The sequence below is a fragment of the Chroicocephalus ridibundus genome, chromosome 4 (genome assembly GCF_963924245.1).
Source record: "Chroicocephalus ridibundus chromosome 4, bChrRid1.1, whole genome shotgun sequence".
Taxonomy (NCBI): domain Eukaryota; kingdom Metazoa; phylum Chordata; class Aves; order Charadriiformes; family Laridae; genus Chroicocephalus; species Chroicocephalus ridibundus.
The window spans coordinates 58567221-58586268 of NC_086287.1; the positions used below are offsets into that span (position 1 = coordinate 58567221).

The following is a 19048-nucleotide window of genomic DNA, read 5'->3' on the forward strand; positions in this document are numbered from 1 at the left end:
GCCCTGCCTTTCTTTGTTTCATTTGTCCCTTGAGCTGCCGCGCTTTGACGTCACCGGGGTTGGCGATGAGAGGAAGGTGACGGAGACTCACCGTGGGGCGGCAGCTGTGCCCGGCCAGCGCCGCGGAGCACGAGGAGAGAACCTGAGCGTGTCGCATCTGTCACAGCCGATGCAATGGCCACAGCCCTGATGCTTTTCACAGGGAGACGGGGCTCCTGAGCACCACCTCCTGCAGCCAGGCTGCAGCAACCTCAGCAACTTCCAGCCAAAGTCAGTGAAGGCCAGTGGCTTATGGCTCTTCTCAGGCCACCACTAACTGTCCAACTGCAACTCCTCCTGCCATCACTGAAATAAACCCATCACCTGCACTCGTAAGGCCTTCCAGTAAATAAAAGGGAGGTGGTTAGGCAGAACAAGGCTACTGAAGGCATGAGGAGGATGCAAGCTGAAATCACTGGCACAGCACCACTGAGCTAGAGGCTTAAGGGGAATTATTTGTTAAGACCTCACACGTTGCATTTGCCTTGAGCTTTATTTCACGGAAAGTGAAGTCAAAGATATGAGTACGGGACACCGAACACTTAACAGCGCACACCCAGTCATATCTTATCAGGTTATACAATTTTTTTCTTCCTTTAAAGCCATTCTTTCCACCAGGAAATCTTGGGAATTTCTGCTTGACTTAGTTTGGTGCAGGCTTTACACAGCAGTAGTCTCAATACCATCTTCTTGATAGCTTCGTGCAAAAGGCCAAAGACTGGAGTTCAGCTATTGAAACCTGTCAAATATTTTCCAAGCCCCTTGCTTTGCCTCAGGCCTTCCTGAAGCTTTTCTTTCAAAAGCCAGGCCCCAGGAATGGTTTTGGGAGCAGAGCCTGGTGCAGCAGCCGAGGCGGGGCTGTGGCTGTCCTCTTGCTCATGTCCCCCACACCTCATGGTGCACAGCACAGGCAGGAGACGCTGCCCGCCAGGTCCAGGAGAGCCAGGAAAGGAGGCGTGGTGGGGTGTGCTTTGCTGTTAGGTGTAAAATGTGATCTGCTTTGGCTTGGAGAGCAGGCAGTTGTCCTTCAGCAGTCTTCAAAGCAACCCAATCTGCCTTTCATAAAAGTCATTTTTACAACGTGGTTATACTTTCGATGAAATGCAGGAGAAATGGGAGAAATTTGAGTTTAATGGAGGTGAGCTCCAGACCAAGCCTGATGTCTGTTAGCTGTTTAACGCCAGCAGAAGGCAAAAGACGGGTTAGACAGCAGGGTAGGATTTCCACATGGGAACTAAAGCAGGCAAACGTTGATGTGCACCACAAGACGACAAGCCCAGGACCAGGAGAAGGAGCCTTTCCAGTAGGAAAGACGCAGACAAGCACCAGTATCAGCAAAGATTATAATGCTCTACTGCATAAATCTTATACAGTAGCTCATGCGTTTCTTAATTATAAACCCATGTACTGGCATACCTGACAATGGCAAGTACTTCTCAAAACTGCTGCCTCTCAGATGATCACAACTGTTCTGCGAAACTCTTCCCGTAATCTTAATTAAGCTTCAGGAAGTTGGGGCCTGGCATGGTTCGTGTTTTGCCTTGGAATGTTGCATTATGCCTAAGGTCAGTAATGACTGCCTTGTAATTCGGGGCAAGTGTACAGCCTGGATACGGCATGCCCTCTGTTAACATCAGCCACCTGCTGTAAATTGAGTTTTTCTTACTTTCTCCTTCTACCTTTGCAGACCTCGTGTAATTAAGCCATAATGAGCTGACGTTTGCACAGGGCCACTTAATAGCTGTGGGAGCAAGGTGCACGGGGGTGGAAGGGGAAGCTTGGCTGATAGGGGCAGGGGAGCAGTCCTGGCATCACCAGTACTGGTTCCCAGTGTACGGCTCCAGCGACAGAGATGTGCGGGGCGGCTTATTTGCAGCAGTGGCGCTGCCAGAGGAGTTCCCCCTCCCAGACACGGATTCAGTTCGCCCGTGGGCTCTGTAGAGGAGGGTGTCCCTTCATGCTGGGCGTGTTGAGGGTACTGCCGCAACAGGGCAGGCCACGGGCATTTTACATCAGCAGAAATCAAAAGGGGCATTAACCTCCGCTCTGACCTGTCATACAGCTGTTTGTCCCTCCTGTCTCCTCTTGCCAGAGCATCCTCTTGCCACACAATGAAGGGGATCTGGATTATTTTTTAAGCAAAGAGAATAAAACTGTACGTAGCCCCAGTGCTCTTTTAACCCAGACCCATTTGCCCTGTGGTTACAAAAAGAAACCCCTGCTTCTGCCAACTTCACTGGTGGCGGCAAGGACAAGTGCCCATGGGGAGGGCAGGATCACAGCCTTCTCCAGCAGCACCCACACACACTGAAACCCTGCTCGCACCACACACCTGCAGGCACCAGGCTTCCAGCCACTTCAGATTCCCACTGAGATGGAACGTGCAGAGCAGGAGGGCTGTGCCCAGGCAAAGCAAGGTGGGACCGTGATGGAAATACTGATGGGAGGCAGGATAAGAAGCGGTGGTCAATTTTGGTTACCCTCTGTTTACACCATAGGCTGTGTGTCAGGCTAGGCTAGTAATCCATAGACCACACAGGTGACTGCACCAGGGAACAGCTGAGTAAGGGAACTACAGAAAGGTGACTCTCCACAGAGGAGAAGGACAACAGTCAGATTGAGGAAGATAGAATAATCTTTATTATGGTTTTTATATTAACTTGCGACATTGGCCAAGCTTGCTGAGGACACAGGAAGTTGAATATGTATGTGATCATGAAGTGGCAGCAACGCTGAAGTAAATTAATAAACAAGGGAAGCTCCTGACATGAACACAAAGAAGCCAATGGAGGTTCCCACACCAAAGCCTCTTCCTCTGGGAGAAGAGGCACCTGAAGAACCAGTGAAGTCTGAAGTGTTAGAGGAAGTCCTGTTCTTCCTCTTCTTTTCCAGAAAAAGAACCAGACCAAAACAATCTCTGTGAATGAACTGGTATTCTGCCCCGGTATCACAAAGGTTCTTGCACTGCTGAGCCAACCTGGGTATTCTCCCAACCGCCAAAATCAGGCAGATGAGTTAAATGGGAGAAAGGGAAAGGGAGGAGGAGAAGGAACAACCCAAATTGCAGCAGGCTAGCTCAGCTGCCTGGTATGCCAGTGTAGCTAAGGACAGGCTGACTCACGGGATCCAGTGCTGTAGGAGGAAGCAATGAAACTGTGTTTATTGAGGAAATCAGGCTTCCCAGGTCTACGAGCATACTTTGAGGGACTAAAAGCAATGCAGAATAATCCTTTTCTTTGTTACAGACATGGATTTCCAGAGGAAAACAAAAAAATCATACTGTTAGAGAGTTAGGGTATAACAGGACCTTTGTAGATTTATTCTCTTTTAAACACTTATTAAGGACAGAAATAAGTTGTCAGCTTTCCAGGGCGGAGGGAAGTTGTAAGATGGCATCTGAACTCCTGACCAAGAAAGATGATCAGAAATATTAACAACCTTGGTAAGCAGCAATTAAATCTAGCACCTTTCCACACTCAGAAGGACTCATAGTGGCAAAAAGTATAAGAAATGAGAAGTTATGAATACTATTGAAAAGGTGAGTGAGGAGGAACCACCCGGTTCCTCTGGGGGAGCATCCACACTGCTGATCAGACAGCAAGCAGAAGACTAAAGGAAGGGTTTCTCCATGTCACACTTCATCTCTGACACTTAGCTACACTGACTATTAGATCCTAAGAATAGAAATGGATTCAGAAAAAGTTTATACAAAACCCTGGAATAAAGGTCAAACAGCAGCTAACAAAATAATAATCAAAATGTACAAAAATATACACATATTTCATTGCATATACAAAATCTCTGCTACCAGCTATTGTTAGAAGTATGATATTAGATCAGACAAGACATAGAGCTTAAGGCACCTTTGTGTTCTCCAGAAAGTATCACTTGCTACTGCATGCCAGTCCTCCTTACTTCTACAGTCCTGTGCACGCAGAGCATCCACATCTAATCTGGCACAAAGAGAACCCAGATCTAAACTACACACATTCTCCATTGCAGAACAGGCCGAAACTCACACGTGGCCCAGGAAGTTAATTCTAAGCCTAGACCAAAGGTTCACGTGGTCATAGCTCGCTCTAATCTAGTTTCTCAGGTTCACGTACACAAATATCCTTTATTAAAAAGTATCAATAGTCTAAAATAGTGCATCCAATTGCTTCATTTTCACACTCACTCTTGGTCTAAGGAGCACACACCAACGCGACTTCAGCACACGCAAACGTCCTTCTGCTTCTGCAGAGAACTCAAGTCATTCAAATGAACGAACAAAACACCAATGCGGCAGGCGGAGCTAGTCCATTAGCTTTCTTTTGCCAGCTTGCACAGTCTCTTAACCCTTGAATAAGGACCAATACTGTCATCAAAAACAAAGTCCCACAGAACTCGAATCCAGGACTGGTGATGTGGAAGGTTATCGTAATATTCTGCTGCGATCTTCTTTACCTGGAAGAAGAAGAGAGAGAACGAGCTGTTTAGCTGCATAGTGTCAGGTGCGTGTCAGTCTTCACGTACAGATCTGATAGCACAGCCATAACCTGAAGTTACTTGTTATTGCTGGTGAGCTTCTGAAGTTCAGCCAAATGAGATGTACTTAAACACATTTAGATACTTCTTAGCAGATTTCTGATGTAAGTTTTGCCTCACAATGTCAGGATTTGAAAGATGATGGATCGCTGCCTTCAGTCAGAACTATTTTCTCTCATTTGGGAGGTGGAGGGATCTCCGCAATGAGATGACTAATCCACCTTATAAATTGCCAAGACTCCAACACGCTGTATTTAAAGCCCTGTTCTCCGCTTGTAATACTCGTCTGCTGAGGGTTCTGGGTAGGAGAGAAATACTATTGAGAAAGTGCCAGCCACAGCCTTGCCTACACTTCGTTTTCTTTCCCCCATTCTACTACCGTGATGCCAATCTGAGAGACGGGTTCCTCCAGCAGGCAGAGGAAATTGCAGGGGTGGTCCATTCTCCTCAGTCTGGTATTAAAAATGGTGTAAGACTCATTATTAGATCATGAGTCTAATAAAATTTCATCCCTGTTACAAATCCCCCGAGTCTTAAGACTGTTGTCATCAGAGAAGCCTTGGGCATCACTGGGGATGGTGCCTGTAGTAAGGCCAGCACCAGAGGACAAAAAGGTTTCAAACCTGGCGGGTTCAGGGGACTATGAGGATTCCCAAGTTATCAGTAGTCCCTGCTCCAGCAAGATGCTCTGCTTTTTGAACACACTTACGAAGCAGCAGAGTCTGTTAACTATTGTACACTTGCACGTAAACTGCTTGGGCATGGTTTTATTACAGCTCCACCTCCTAGACAAACAAAGCTCCATTCTAGAGTAGTTTGTCCTGCTGGACAGCATGACTTGTCGCTTTAAAAACCCTGCAGAATTTTAAAGCCAGCTATGCTGAGCACAGTACGGACTTCCAGTGAAGAGCAAAAGGTCTACACAGAAATTGTCATCTGGGAGGAGGGTCTCCTCAGCATCCGAGCTGTAACGGTGGACTCCTAACACAGCGTTTTGACTGTTTGTGGAAAGGGAAGAATCCCAGCAAAAGTTAAATTATAAGCCAATAACGCTCACCACTAGTTACCTCGTTAATTCAGCTTCCTAGCAGGCACTTCCCGGTGAGGTAGGTTGGGTAATGTACAAGTTCCATTAAGATCTTTTACCTCTGTACCTCAGCCCCTATGTGCTCCTTCTGCTCATGGCATGGTAGCCCTGTGTTGGAGGTGGAAGGTTCAGTTCAGGTCTGACTGTATTCTGCCTTCCACTGAATAACTCTGATATATATTTCCCTATATCCTGCTTTAAAGTGTTGGTCTGTACTTCAAATGTGGTTTATTTTCAATGGGATTCAGATAATATCAGCACTTTCCCTTAGAGGTATTTGTTAATGACTGGAATAAGGGTGATTTCCAGGCACCGGGTAAGATCTCTGGAGATGCAGATTCAGTTCCCTGTGCTCCGTCTGTAACCAATCAGGAATAATTTAATTTGGGTTTTCTATCCTCCCTTTTCCCAGCTGTGTAATTGAAGTAGCCAGAGGATGAGAGGGAGGACTATTTAGACAGTGAGCTCCCTTGACTCCCTTGAATGAAAGCCACTGGTGAGGCCCTACGCAAACACAAAGGGGGTCTCAGATACCCAGCCCCCACAGGTTCACTCCAGCTCTGACGTGGTCATTCCCTACCACACTGCTGCTTACAGACCTTCTCTCCTACCTCCATTTTAAAAGTTCTGCCTGAATTTTGACTTGCAACAGTAATTCAGCCTTTATCTATACTAGCCAAGTTCATATGGCAAGTCTACCATTCCCGTCTTCTCCAGAACCCCTACGTATCTCTTGCCCAAAGAAACAAAAGGTCTGAACCAGACATGTTTTCTCAGCTACTTATATTATTCTGCAGAGCTCTTGACCATGTTAGACTCTGACCACTACGAGGGCTTCAGTAAGTCTTTCTGTATTGCCCCTTGCATGTGGAAGTGAAGGGATGGAGATTCACAGAAACCAGTTCAGCCCCTAGGAACAATGTCTCCAGCAGTGGCTGTGCCCTCTGGCACCAAAGGCTAACTAAAAGTGACCCCAGTGACTAACTAGGAAAAAATGGCTCAGAGAACAGACCAATAAACAGCCTGTCTACGTTCAACCCAATAGTTTCCACACTTTCAGCAAACATGAGGAAGCAGCATAGCCTGGGCATAGTGCTGAAGAGCTAGGTGGACACAATATCCAAGTTTGGAAACTTGCCCTTAAATATATTCCATACACATATTCTGCAGTTGTCATACAGATATAAAACAAGCACCTAGAATTCAAGTATTATTGGATAATTAAGATGATTAATCAAAACGCCCAGCAGTGATTTTGAAGGAGGTCATACACAGCCCATTCTGGAAGCAGGCAGCCCAGTCACAGCTGGCAAGCTGCTTGCCACCATCAGGTGTGGAGGACTTGCTTGTTCACCAAGCATATCCGTTTAGCACCTTCCTGCAGCATATGGTGGCAGCTCATTCTGAACGAGAAACCCAGTATGCAAAGCCCACAAGAGGTGACCAGGAGCGTGTGGCCCTAGACCAGTGACTCACACGTACACGAGGTAGTTCTTTGCTCTTCATGGCTTGGTGCCCAGCAGCACCTTGTGCAGAAAGCAGGCACCACTTGCACCATCGGCAAAGTCCCTGTGCTCTGAGCGGACAACTGTATGAGATGTTCATAAGCAATGGAGAGGAGAAGGTAAACTGCAATAAACTGGTTTTGACAAAGGAATAGGGAAGAGGGAAAATTTAAAGAATGCAGTTAGAGGGAGGACTTCTGAAGGAAAAGACTTCTTATGGAAAAGACAAGGAAGTTTGTTCGGTGCATGTTCCCATTTTGCTATCACACGGCAGGAAAGAATTCTGAAAACCGTTTCTCTTTTACACTGGATTGACACAAAAAGTTTCCTGAAAAAAAACACCTCATCTATTGTAACTTGTTTCAGCATCTCCATCTGTAAAACAAAATTATCTCCTCCTTACCTACCAGAAAATCTGGGGAGTGGGGGGTGAAAATAATTGGGTTTTAATGCAGATTGCCTTTTAAATACAACATTAAACTACAGCTATTAAGTACATTTCAGGCTGGAAGAGTCATCTTCCACGTTGCATTCCGGGTGCGTACAAAACCCGCTGATGGCAGTTTCCAGGTAGCAAGTTTTGCAGCCAGATCATAGATCATCTCAAAGACTGCACTGTGACAAAGTATTCCTAGATCCTGCTCCTGATTTCCCCCTTCAAGCTTTCCATATTGCATTGGAGATCACCCATTTGCTTCAATTCTTCCCTCCCTTCCTCCTTACCGATGTCAACTGCAAGTCTTAACTCATTGCTAGCTTGTGAATGGAAGGCATCATGGAAGGACAACAAGAGATCACAAAGTCTGCAAGAAACTTATTAGGCACTTGGCACCTGGTATATTGAGGCTTTTCTTCAAGTAGATCAAGGTGGTAGGTAAGAAATCACATTCTTTTTGACGGAAACTTTGCTTCTGTACTTGTAGAGCACAGCAACGGGATCCCAGTCCTACTCCTTTGTATCAGATAGGCGCAAAAGCTAAATGCAACCTCATATTTGACCACAGCTGTTATAGACCCTTTGTCCTGGGGCTGTCCAGAAGCTACAGATCCTTATGAAAAGAAGCTGAAAAATGATGTTTAGAATGCTAGAAGGCATATTACAGAAGTTCCCTCCATAGTCCTTGACCAGGAGGGAGCACTCAAGCTAGCCCTCCTGGCCATCACAGGGTTAATGGGATCTGCAATTCAAAACCAGCACATCTACCACATTTTCCAATCTTGTCTGTCTAATAAATCTGGTTTCATACCATGTCTTTTCCTTTTCCCACAAGCTTAATGAGTAACTAGTTTGCCTCTGGTAACACTGCAGTTTTTATTGCAGTTTGTAGGAAGAGTATCGAGTTCCTCCTTGTTCTCCTGTCCCCTCTCTCCGTAAGTATATTCAGTCTTTCAGATAATAAAGAATGGATCTTCTTACTCATTTGGTAAACAATGCAATATTTTACAGTTATAAGGCTTCATGCAAAGACTAGTCTAGTTGTAAATCTACAGGGTTTTTTTTTGGAGCAGGTCCCTCATTATAATGTTAAATTTCACGGTCTCTTGCATAATCTTTCATTATACTAGTGGGACGAGTTCTTACTGCACACTCATGTCACTCCTCTGTAATATCTATAAGCTTACAGCACAGCCTAATTCTTCCTCTTTCAAATCTGTCACACTCCTAGGGTAAAGGTCTTTCCAGCGGCAAACACATTACTCACAACATTCTGAATGAGACACCTGTAACAAAGGACAAAGCTAAATTTACTTTTCTGATAAGCAAGTGGAAGAGCCAGTTACTTTCGAAGATCAAGATCCAGTTATTCTATGATCCTATTTCTCCCCTGCTATCAATCAGGCAGGAACCAAATACTTTGCCAATAATTAAAAATAAAAATAGCTACACTGAGAGGTCATCCATATTGCACAATTCAGCTATTAGATGTTCAAGTGCCTAGGAGACTACATCTGAAAAACTAGACATTTGCTGAGTGAAGAATTTTTGGGAGGTTCAGCAGAGGAGAGCAAGGGGAGGCTTCCACCCCTACCTGTTATGAAGTTCAAGCATTAAAGCTATCCAGAGAGGAACTGTCCCCTTATCTCCTTCCACCAAAGAGGCAGAGAATTTGCACTCAATTTGCAGAGAAGAATAACCAACTTCCTTTAACAGGCAAAGGATTTTCTACAGTAGCTGTTCTGCCAAAGGATTTTCACTTCATAATAGATTTTTCACTTGTAATTGATCACTCAAAGACTCGAAGTTTTCCACATAGTTGTGTCAGGCAGCAACGATTGACAAACCTGATATCTCCTCCACCAGCGGGGCAAGTCTCAGCTGCCCAAGAGCTAGAGACACATGAACACGAGCCCATGAAATTCAACTAACTCTATCCTCTTTACACAGGAGGGCAGACACTTCCAGCTGTTGCACTGCCTCGAGGAATTAGGCTGAACTATTTGTGATGTGGGTGGGGAAGAGCTTTTCAGGTCTCAATCAGGTCTGGAGCAACAGTTCCAGCAAGTTCAATTAGTCACACACCTCCCTCGTGTGAGATACAGAGCTAACCTCCTCTTCTTCTATTTACATTTCAGTAATCTAAGTATCAAAGCCTACCTAACAAGTTTGAACATTTGAAGCTAGAGCTAAGCTCACATGCTTCCCAGCTGAGCTATCGGGTGTATCAGCAATGGGAGTGCCTGACAGGAGAACTTCACCCATGAACTGGGGCTGCCTTACCGGCTGCTCTGAACCCCACCAGGAATGGCCAGTTTCTCCAGGACAGACCTCCATCAGTAAAGGAGGTGTGCTAAAACAGAACTATAGGCTATCCAGAGGCTCCCCACGCCCTTCTACACCACAAGAAAATCTCCTCGTTTTGAATCTCCTCTCACACAGTGATGTGATGAAGAACATTAACCCATAAAGCAGGTTTTGCCTGGTCATAAAAGGTGTAGTGGGGAGGTCACAGCTGCTGAACCTCAGCCTCCACCTGGATGGAGGATGTTACAGTAGTGGCCCCCAACTTTGTATCCGACCAGAGACAGAAGATATTTCCTTCCTTCTATGCCGGAGGATTTGTATGTAGGAGTAATACTTCGAAGTCACGTATCTCTACCACTGTGAGCACCTGCTGAGGAACCCTTATATTAAAACCCAGAAGAGCAGCTACACACCTGGAGGGAGATTGAAAAACCATTCCTAGACACCTGGGCTTTGCAAATTTGATTCCCACAACTGATAAAACGTAAACAAAAAGGGACTTTACTTTCAAAAGAGGAAAGCCACGGCACTTCCCCAATGACGGATCAGGCATCCTCAGTTTCTGTGGGTGGGGCAGAGCTAAAACAAGTCATGTAGAGTGGGGCTTTATCTTCTAGTGCTACTTGTGTCAGGCTGGAACATGCCCCAATACTTATGTCACCTCAAAAATAGAAGGACTTTTGTTTGATGTTAATCAAGCAATATAGTTAGCAGATTGATCATTAGACAAGTTTCAAGTAGTAACTGCCACCTGCCTCACTTTAGATGGGCCTTTAACATTTCAAAAAGATGAAAGCTGGTGGCCGAGGGAAAGAAATGGAGAAATTTGGAGCATTGTTGGAGGATTTCATCATGCAAAAAGTATTCCTCAAGCCTTCTGAGGCTCAGATGTTCTTGTTCCTATCAAATAAACTAAATATTACAGCAGTATGGCAGCCATTTCTCTCAATCTCCTGCTTAAAATGAAAGCTTTAGAAACAAATCCCAAAGCTGCTTCTTTTTCTCTTTTAAAATTGATCCATTGTTATGACTCAGAGTGATTTCTTTGAGACAGTTTAGCAGCTTTTACAAAAATCCAATCCGCCCGTGCAATGCCATACTTACCATTGGCAGTCTGCACCCGGGAATGCTGGGGAAGTCATGATGCTCCATGTGGTAGCCTACATTAAAGGTGAGCCAGTTCAGAGGTCCGTAGTAAGAGTATGTCTCATACCCTTTTAAGAACATATAGTGTTCTGCTATGAAGTGCCCAGAAATGGGATGTAAACCCATGCAAAGAATTGTACCTGCTATTAAGTAAATAATAGGCTTGAGCCCCCAAAGGTAGTAAATGATAAGGTCTATAGAAAACTGAACGAGAGCGTTAAAAATTTCCATCCGTGTAATTGCTTTGGGGTTTACATACAGTGGTCTCAGACTGTAGAACAGAGGTTGGAGGAAAAGCCAAAGCAGTTTCCGAAGTGGCGTACAGAAGAACCAGCCTTCAAAGTCTGTGGGAATGTCCACATCCAGGCTGTCCCCACCAAGGTAGCGATGATGGTCAATGTGGTATTTCTTGAAGGAGGCGGAATAAGGGATGCCAATTGGCAGGTTGGCAAAGACTGCGAACCATCGGTTCCACTTGGCCTGCTTGTTCCCAAAGGCAACATTGTGTGAAATATCATGGATGGCGAGGGTCAGCGAATGGTTGATACAACCCCCAAAAGCATAAGCCCAGAAAAAAATCCATTTCCAAGATAAGTCTTTCACCAGGTAGCATGCTAGAAACTGCGTGAAAACCATTCCAGACACAATCCACTTTAAATGTGGATCCGGTCCCATCAGAGTCTTGATCTCTGGATACTTTGCTAAAGGGAAAAATGCAGAGAAAACCTCATTAGATCACAGTTAGGTAGAAATAATCACCACTAGCACTCTATTTTTATCACCGTATGTTTGAGGCCCTGGTTTTATAAACCAGCAATACCAAAGCAGGGTTGCCACTACAACAAAAGCTTTACTAATGTATGGGCTCCATTCCCACTGCCAGCATCATGTCCAGTTGTGACTGATATTGAGAGATATACACACACACATATACATACACAAAAATAAAATTTACCCTGGTGGTCAATATGTGGCGTCACGTGCTTTCACAAGGATGAGTATTTGTATGCTAAAACCCACCAGATTTAAGCTCTAAGAAACACCTTCTGTCAAGTTTTTAATTTCCCTTTTTATTTTGCCCAATCCAGTTGCTGTTTTCCACAAAAGGGATACAACTGCCTTCCTTGCAGCTGTTTTCATGCTGTTGCTTCAGACGTGCTAGCAGTGGAAGAGGGCTGAGCAACAGGCTTGCCAGGTTCTGCTCTGTGGTTAGATGACAAATGTAGCATGAAAAAAAAAAAAAATTCCTAAGTATTTGAGTGTTCACCGGTGCTTGCAACACGTACAGCTCTTTGCACGTGGTAACATCACAAGCAAGTCAGTAGTATTATCAGGAATTTGTAAGAGAATTTTTTTTTCTCTGTTCTCATTCATCAGCCTGTTCCCAAGCCACCTGCCAGACACAGGCATGAAAGTCACATCAATAATCACACAACAGCTTCGCGCAGCCTCACAAATACTGCGGTACAGCATCAGAGAGACATGGGCCAGGCTGGCTGGGTCAGGACAGGACCGGCTTACTGATCTTTAGTTCCACTGGCCATTCATTTGTCCTCTCAAGAAAAAGAAAATACACAGGAAAGTACAGCTTATCTTCCAGGTGCTGTTCACTGCTTCAGGTCCCTTCTTTACAAACCCACACTTCTCACTTCCAGTATTAACTTGCACATGAATATTTCCACTGCTTTACGGCGTTTAGCCACCCGCTGGCCTCCCCCCTTTTACTCATACTCTGCATTTCTCAATAATTACAGCTTACATAGGTAAGGCTGTAGGACAAATCCCTCCTCCTGAACTCTGAGGTTACACAGTGTGTCCCTGTAAGTTTGACAGGCCCATTTTATGAATAGAAAAGTAAATATCTTCTGACTGTCACTGTATGATACCAATGCAATAAAAGCAGATTATAATGATTTGCATCTATGCAGCTGTATATACTATAAACAAACGCGGGAGACAATACACAACTTCATGTGACCTTGAAAGCGGTGGCAGGTACTGAGTGCAGGACGCAGAGAAGGTTTTTATAGAAGTGAACCCCTTTGTTCACTTCAAACACAATTTTGCAGAAGTTCAGAGAGATGAAGCAGATCGATGCGCATATGCTCTGCAACCATTCAAACAACTTGGCCAACTTCAGCCCAGATTAACAGAGGTTAGAGACAATAAAGATTCGACAGGTTTTGTGGAAGATGATGAGAAAAGGGATGCCCTCAATTCTTCCCCTTGTGAGGACAAGGGGGAGAAACCACCACGAGGAATATTCAGGCAGGGGAGAGATTTTCTAAGCGGTCAGAAAGCTCTAGTAGAAGTCCACATCTTTCTAAAGTCATCCAAGCTTTTTGATAAAAATCTTTAGAAAGCCCAGGGGTTTTGGTTTTGCTGTTCTGTTTTGGTTGGTTGGGTTTTTTTCCTTGTTTTTGCAACTCTTGAAATGAGTTTTCATATTAGAAATGCTAACGTGCTAGAAATTGTTCTCTAGTACCTAGACAGGTACCAAAATTTTACGCAAAGTGCCAGGATATCCACTCTAAAGAATAACTTGTTATAATGAGCTGGTCAGAAAAATCTGTTACAGAAATAGAATGTATTAGATAACATAAGAAACATAAGAGATATATAAGAATAAGTTACTGCAGTCATGAGAAGAGATGAAGAGAGGAAGTGCCAGGTAAAATTTTGACCAAAAAAAAAGTTTTAATGGGATGGGGAAATGACTAAGAGATGCTTTATATTGCAGTTTGAGACAATGGAAGTTTTGGGCCTATTTATTTTTGTGGTGGGTAACAAGGATTGCAGATTACATTTAAGAGGTTTCAGAGTAGTAACTTCCAACCAGCAGCAACAGTGTCTGCGAGCAGCAATGCAGGTAGGTTGCATTTATAGCAGGTGAGAGCTATTAAGTAACTTGCTAGGGTTTAATATTAAAGTGCAATACATGATTAACTCCTCTCTGACAGTAAATTTTTGCATACTAGTTAAACCACAATACCATGTCTGTTTATGATTAATACTGATAAACCCTTCCAGGGAGCTGGTAGGCTCACTGGCCGCTAAAAGCCTCGCTGGTAGAGTAGCCAGCCAGAGACCGTTTGGTTCGGGAACGCTTCACATGCAAAATGTTGAATGCTGACCCTTTCCACACCTGAGGCCACGCACTCTTCATGAGACACATTTAATCTCAGATTAAGTGATCCTGATGACTGCGGTTTACATATAATGTGCTGACACAAAGATGTATCTCATTTTTCCCTCGTGTTCATGCCTTGCAGTGAGCTGAAGGAATCCTGGTAAGGCAAGATGGAGCACTTACAGTTGAAAAACCTGTAAGGCTGCTGTGACAAGTGTCTGTAGGTGATCAGCTGGGCTGTGCAAACCAGCTGGCAGCCAGCTCCACATCCCAAAGGCAACAGAGAATCACAGGGCTACTGTGCAGCGCTGAACCAGGAGCCATAGAGGACTATCAGATCCATGGCAGCCACACAATAAGGACCACCTTTGTTTCCTACACATTGCACTTGGAAAAGTAAACAGACACCTACTCTCCACTCTTGAGACTGATAGAATTTCACACTACGAGGCACCTGTTCAAAGATTTTCGTCATGCTGCTCTTTCCTGAATCGCTTGTGTTTTGGTCTTCTTGAGCACTTTTCCAGTATAAAAATGACCAGCTTCTATACAGCCTAAGTCCATCGCCTCCCAACAAGCACTGAGTCAGACTAACACATTTCAACAGCCATAAACCGTAATCTATAGTGAGCTCTTCATTGTGCACAATCATGGCATGGAAAGGGCACAGGAACAGGAGAAGAAAACCCCAACATTCAAACCCCCACAAAGTTACGTAACTACATGGAACCAGGGTTTGTCCTTTAGAGTAAAATAGGACCAGGACAGCTCCAGCTACTCTGCTGTCTCCACAGCCTACTCTCCAGCTCATTGGGAAAGTCTATTAGCTCAGCCTGGCAGACTGCTTATCCACACATGCTGCTTCCAGCTTGTCCATCCTATTGCCATTCAGAGGGTGGGGACACTGGTGTAGATGTACAGCAGTGCAGAAGCATGACTTTTCTGTCCCAGCATATCACAAAAGCAGTGCAAGCACTTTAGTAGCAGTGCTGCCCACTTTAGTGGGTAGATGGACTAGGTGACCTTTAAAGGTCCCTTCCAACCCAACACATTCTATGATTCTATGATGCAGTTAATTTTGCCCAAACAGCTCCACAGTCTCTGTAGGGTAACCTGAGAGCAGCTGAAATCTGCACCACGATGATGAAAGACAGCATTTCCCACTTGTACAAGTCGAAAAAGAACAAATGCTGCAAGTATATTTTCAGAAGCATTCATGATTCCGAAACAACTCATTTACTGAATTAACATTTCACGGACATCACTCTAGTGTGGTGTGTAAGCATCAGTCACCTTTTTAGAGGCATGCATCACTCTGAAACACTACTGACAAATTACTCTGACTACGCTTTTTTTTTTTTTTCTACTTGATGCTCCTCTCTGGAGATCTAGGAGAACTCACCATAGCCCTACAGTGATGCTTAGTTAGAGCAGAGTAATTGTTCCTGGAGAAGATGTCAGTCGCTAGGTTCTGGTGCTCCTGCTCCTTAGCAGACAGCGAATAACTTGTTCCAAACCCTCACTCATCCTCTATTTCCACCGACAGTGTTCCTGCGATGACCCAGGAGAGACCCAGTTAGACCTCAGTGACGGCAGCAGACACAGTTTCTCGTTGATGTGACACCACATGCTTAGAACTTGCACATTTTGGCACTGACGGACTGTGGACGCGGGAGCTGTCCACAAGCACAGCGGCGGTGGAGGTTTAAAGGAGCAGCATCCACGAGGAGCTCGCAGTAAACAAGAGAAGAAATTTAATTTCTTCATATTCCTGGATTTTGCCTGCAAGTGCAGCATACAGGTATAGTAAAAGTGGAGATATGACTCAGTGTAAGACATAGAAGTCCTGTTAAAGAAAAGGGGGAAAAAAAAACCCCTCTGCAATGCTGCTGTCCTGGACTATGTTCTATCAACCATGAGTCCCTGCCAGAACAAATAAAAGACACCAGGCACAGGATGTTAGCTCTTCTACCCCATGCCCTACGCTGGAGCTGGTATTTGTACCAAAAAAATAAACAAAAGTAGTCCATTTCCTGACACGATAGTGCTTTGCTTTTTAGCAGCTCATCTCATGAATGTGCTCATAAACAGCAGAGCACACTTGAGTCCTCAGCACAGGAAAGACTTGGACCTGCTGGAGTGAGTCCAGAGGACGGCCACAAAAATGATGAGCGGACTGGAGCACCTCTGCTGTGAGGACAGGCTGAGAGACCTGGGGTTGTTCAGCCTGGAGGAGGCTCCGGGGAGACCTTATTTCAGCTTTCCAGTATTTAAAGGGGGCCTACAGGAAAGATAGGGACAAATTTTTTAGCAAGGCCTGTTGTGTTAGGACGAGGGGTAATGCCTTTAAACTAAAAGAGGGAAGACTTAGACTAGATAGAAGGAAGACTTTTTTTACACGGAGGATGGTGAAACACTGGCCCAGGTTGCCCAGAGAGGTGGTAGAAGCCCCATCCCTGGAAACATTCAAGGTCAGGTTGGACGGAGCTCTGAGCAACCTGATCTAGCTGAAGATGTCCCTGCTCATTGCAGGGGGCTTGGACTAGATGGCCTTTAAAGGTCTCTTCCAACCCAAACTATTCTATGTTTCTGTGATTAATTCAAATCACACGTGAGCCAGGACACAGAGGGAGGACAATGTGCATGACAAAAGCTTCTGGCTTTGCACAGTTTCCTGCCCCCTCCAGTATGCAAACTAATAAAAACCTTTTTGGCTCAACTAATTACACTGAAGTTTTGTATATCCACTGCGCAAGGACAAGGGTCTTAATCGTGTATTTGCCACCCACAAGCTCCAAAATTGCTTTGTGCTAGCTGGTCCCAGGGAGCTGGGTCACCTAGGAGTGGCCATCAGAGGCAAACAACCACAGTGGTGCCACATTGCCGGTGTTGACAGAGATGGATGGTGTCAGCACATCGCTATGACAGCAGCTCTGACCCCTTTGTTTACGCCTGTTTATTAGCCGGTTCAGAGTAAAGGGAGGTAGGAATGCTAGAAAGAGGGCTTCCAGCTCCCTCTGGAACAGCAACCTGCAACATGGAGTAATGCAAAGCCTTCAGTTGCACTTAATACAGTTTCAGCAGAAGACCACAAGCACCTAAAACAGTGACTTTCTGCTCATGTAATTTATTTTATAGGTGATGCCCACGGGGAATTGGCATGAGCACTGAGGCAGCAGCTATTCGGAATGCGCTCATCAGAGAACATGCACATCAGTGGCAGCACTGTGCCCACGTACTGCAGCATAAAGGGGAAACAGACTCCTAGGTTCTTTGCCAGGAGTATACGTAATTCAGATCTTTGATTTAAGCTAAGGAGATATGCATCTTGCACATTTTAGTAGGTACGATTTATCAGAATTTTCATAAATGTGAGGTTTAAATAGGCAACAGAAGAGTCGGTTCTTCTAGTCAGCTCTAGACTAACCTCTAAATAAGCGAGCAGAGTTGGAAGCTATTATACTCAAATTGGCTAAATGCTAAAATAAAATGGATTTTGGCTTTTTTATTTTGTTCCACCTCTCCCCACCCATCCGCCCACTCCCCGCACAGGCTAACATCTCAGCCTTTCTACAGGATAAAGCACATATAAAAAATTTACACCACTCCAAAATAACTTGCCAAAGAACCAATTATATATTTATTAATTATTTGTGGATGTTAGATCATACTCAGGTGCTCCTAGCATACCCTGAGCAACACTGATTCAGCCCGCATCCTCAGCGGCAAACAAGCGCGTCCTTAAGCATCCTGTGAGGCAAGACGTTTTCTGACCAACCTACAGTAATTTTATAAAGTTACATCCAATCCACAGCACAAATAAGATCTCATTCTTTCCATGCCACAACATATCGCTCATTGCTTGCAGTTGGAAAACTGTTTGCAGGTGAAATGACCATTCATAGTGTGTCTACGGTGTTACCAGCATCTGAGCAATGATTTTTTTCATCTTCTCTCAAGACTGAAAAAACACCAACACTTCCCACTGTGCAAGACTGCAGTTCTCCAAGTGTTTCAATCCAACAGGCCCTTACTGACACTGAAGCAGAAATCCTATTTCTACTAGAAGTAGATATCCCCTCTACGTTATCCCCTATATTATATCTCCCTCTAATAGCATTTGTATAACGATACAGCAAGGCTCAGCAGATCCAGATGAAAAAAGTTTCTTCCAACAGGTTAGTTTTTAGCCAGGTCTTTCCCTGACGCAGCTCACCGCAGCACTGCACAAATCTCAATCCTGACACAAGACAGTAACAGGCTTTTCATAAACAAGAGGGTGAGAAAACAGCAACAAAGCAATTCATAAACCGAGAAGCGTGAATAACGTGTTCAGGAACATGAATAACGTGATTGGGGTCACAGTGCCAGCTTGGCAAGAGATCTCCACTGTAACTTAGAAGCAGTTGGCACCTAGATGGTACCAAGCACAAGCTACATTTTAATACCTAGAGTCTAAGAGGAAGATACTACAAAGAGATAAGAGAGAAAGCATCACCTCTCCCTTGCACAAAATGTTGATATATTTGCTGGTATAATTACAGCCGTGAGCAATCGCATCCCTAGTAGGTTCACCTAGGACAACAGTGTCCTGCCATAAGCTAGCTTCCAGCCAGCCCTGGAAGGCTCAGGTGGAACAGGTCGCCCAGAGAAGTTGTGGCTGCTCCATCCCTGGAAGCGTTCAAGGCCAGGCGGAATGGGGCTTTGAGCAATCTGAGCTAGTGAAAGATGTCCCTGCCCATGGTAGAGGAATTGGACTCATGGAGTTACCATTCAGACATATTGCCACTGGCTACAAAATTCTTATAGACACCTGGGCTGCTAACTCTCAAGCTAGGACATACAACTTTGTGACAGACCATTATTATCTC

General features: G+C 44.8%; 1 protein-coding gene across 2 annotated transcripts in view; it reads right to left on the reverse strand.

The window, feature by feature from the left end:
• Positions 1 to 2420: 2420 nt before the first annotated feature.
• Positions 2421 to 19048, reverse strand: part of DEGS2 (delta 4-desaturase, sphingolipid 2) — a 36664-nt gene continuing 20036 nt past the window's right edge. The window contains exons 3-4 of one of the 2 annotated variants that reach the window (XM_063332907.1): positions 11006 to 11748; positions 2421 to 4485 (exon numbers count right to left, since the gene is read on the reverse strand). In XM_063332907.1, the coding sequence (XP_063188977.1) occupies positions 4342 to 4485; positions 11006 to 11722 (861 nt within the window). In that variant the 5' untranslated portion in view covers positions 11723 to 11748 and the 3' untranslated portion in view covers positions 2421 to 4341. The remainder of the gene's footprint in view (positions 4486 to 11005; positions 11749 to 19048) is intronic. The other variant, XM_063332906.1, reaches the window with a different exon arrangement.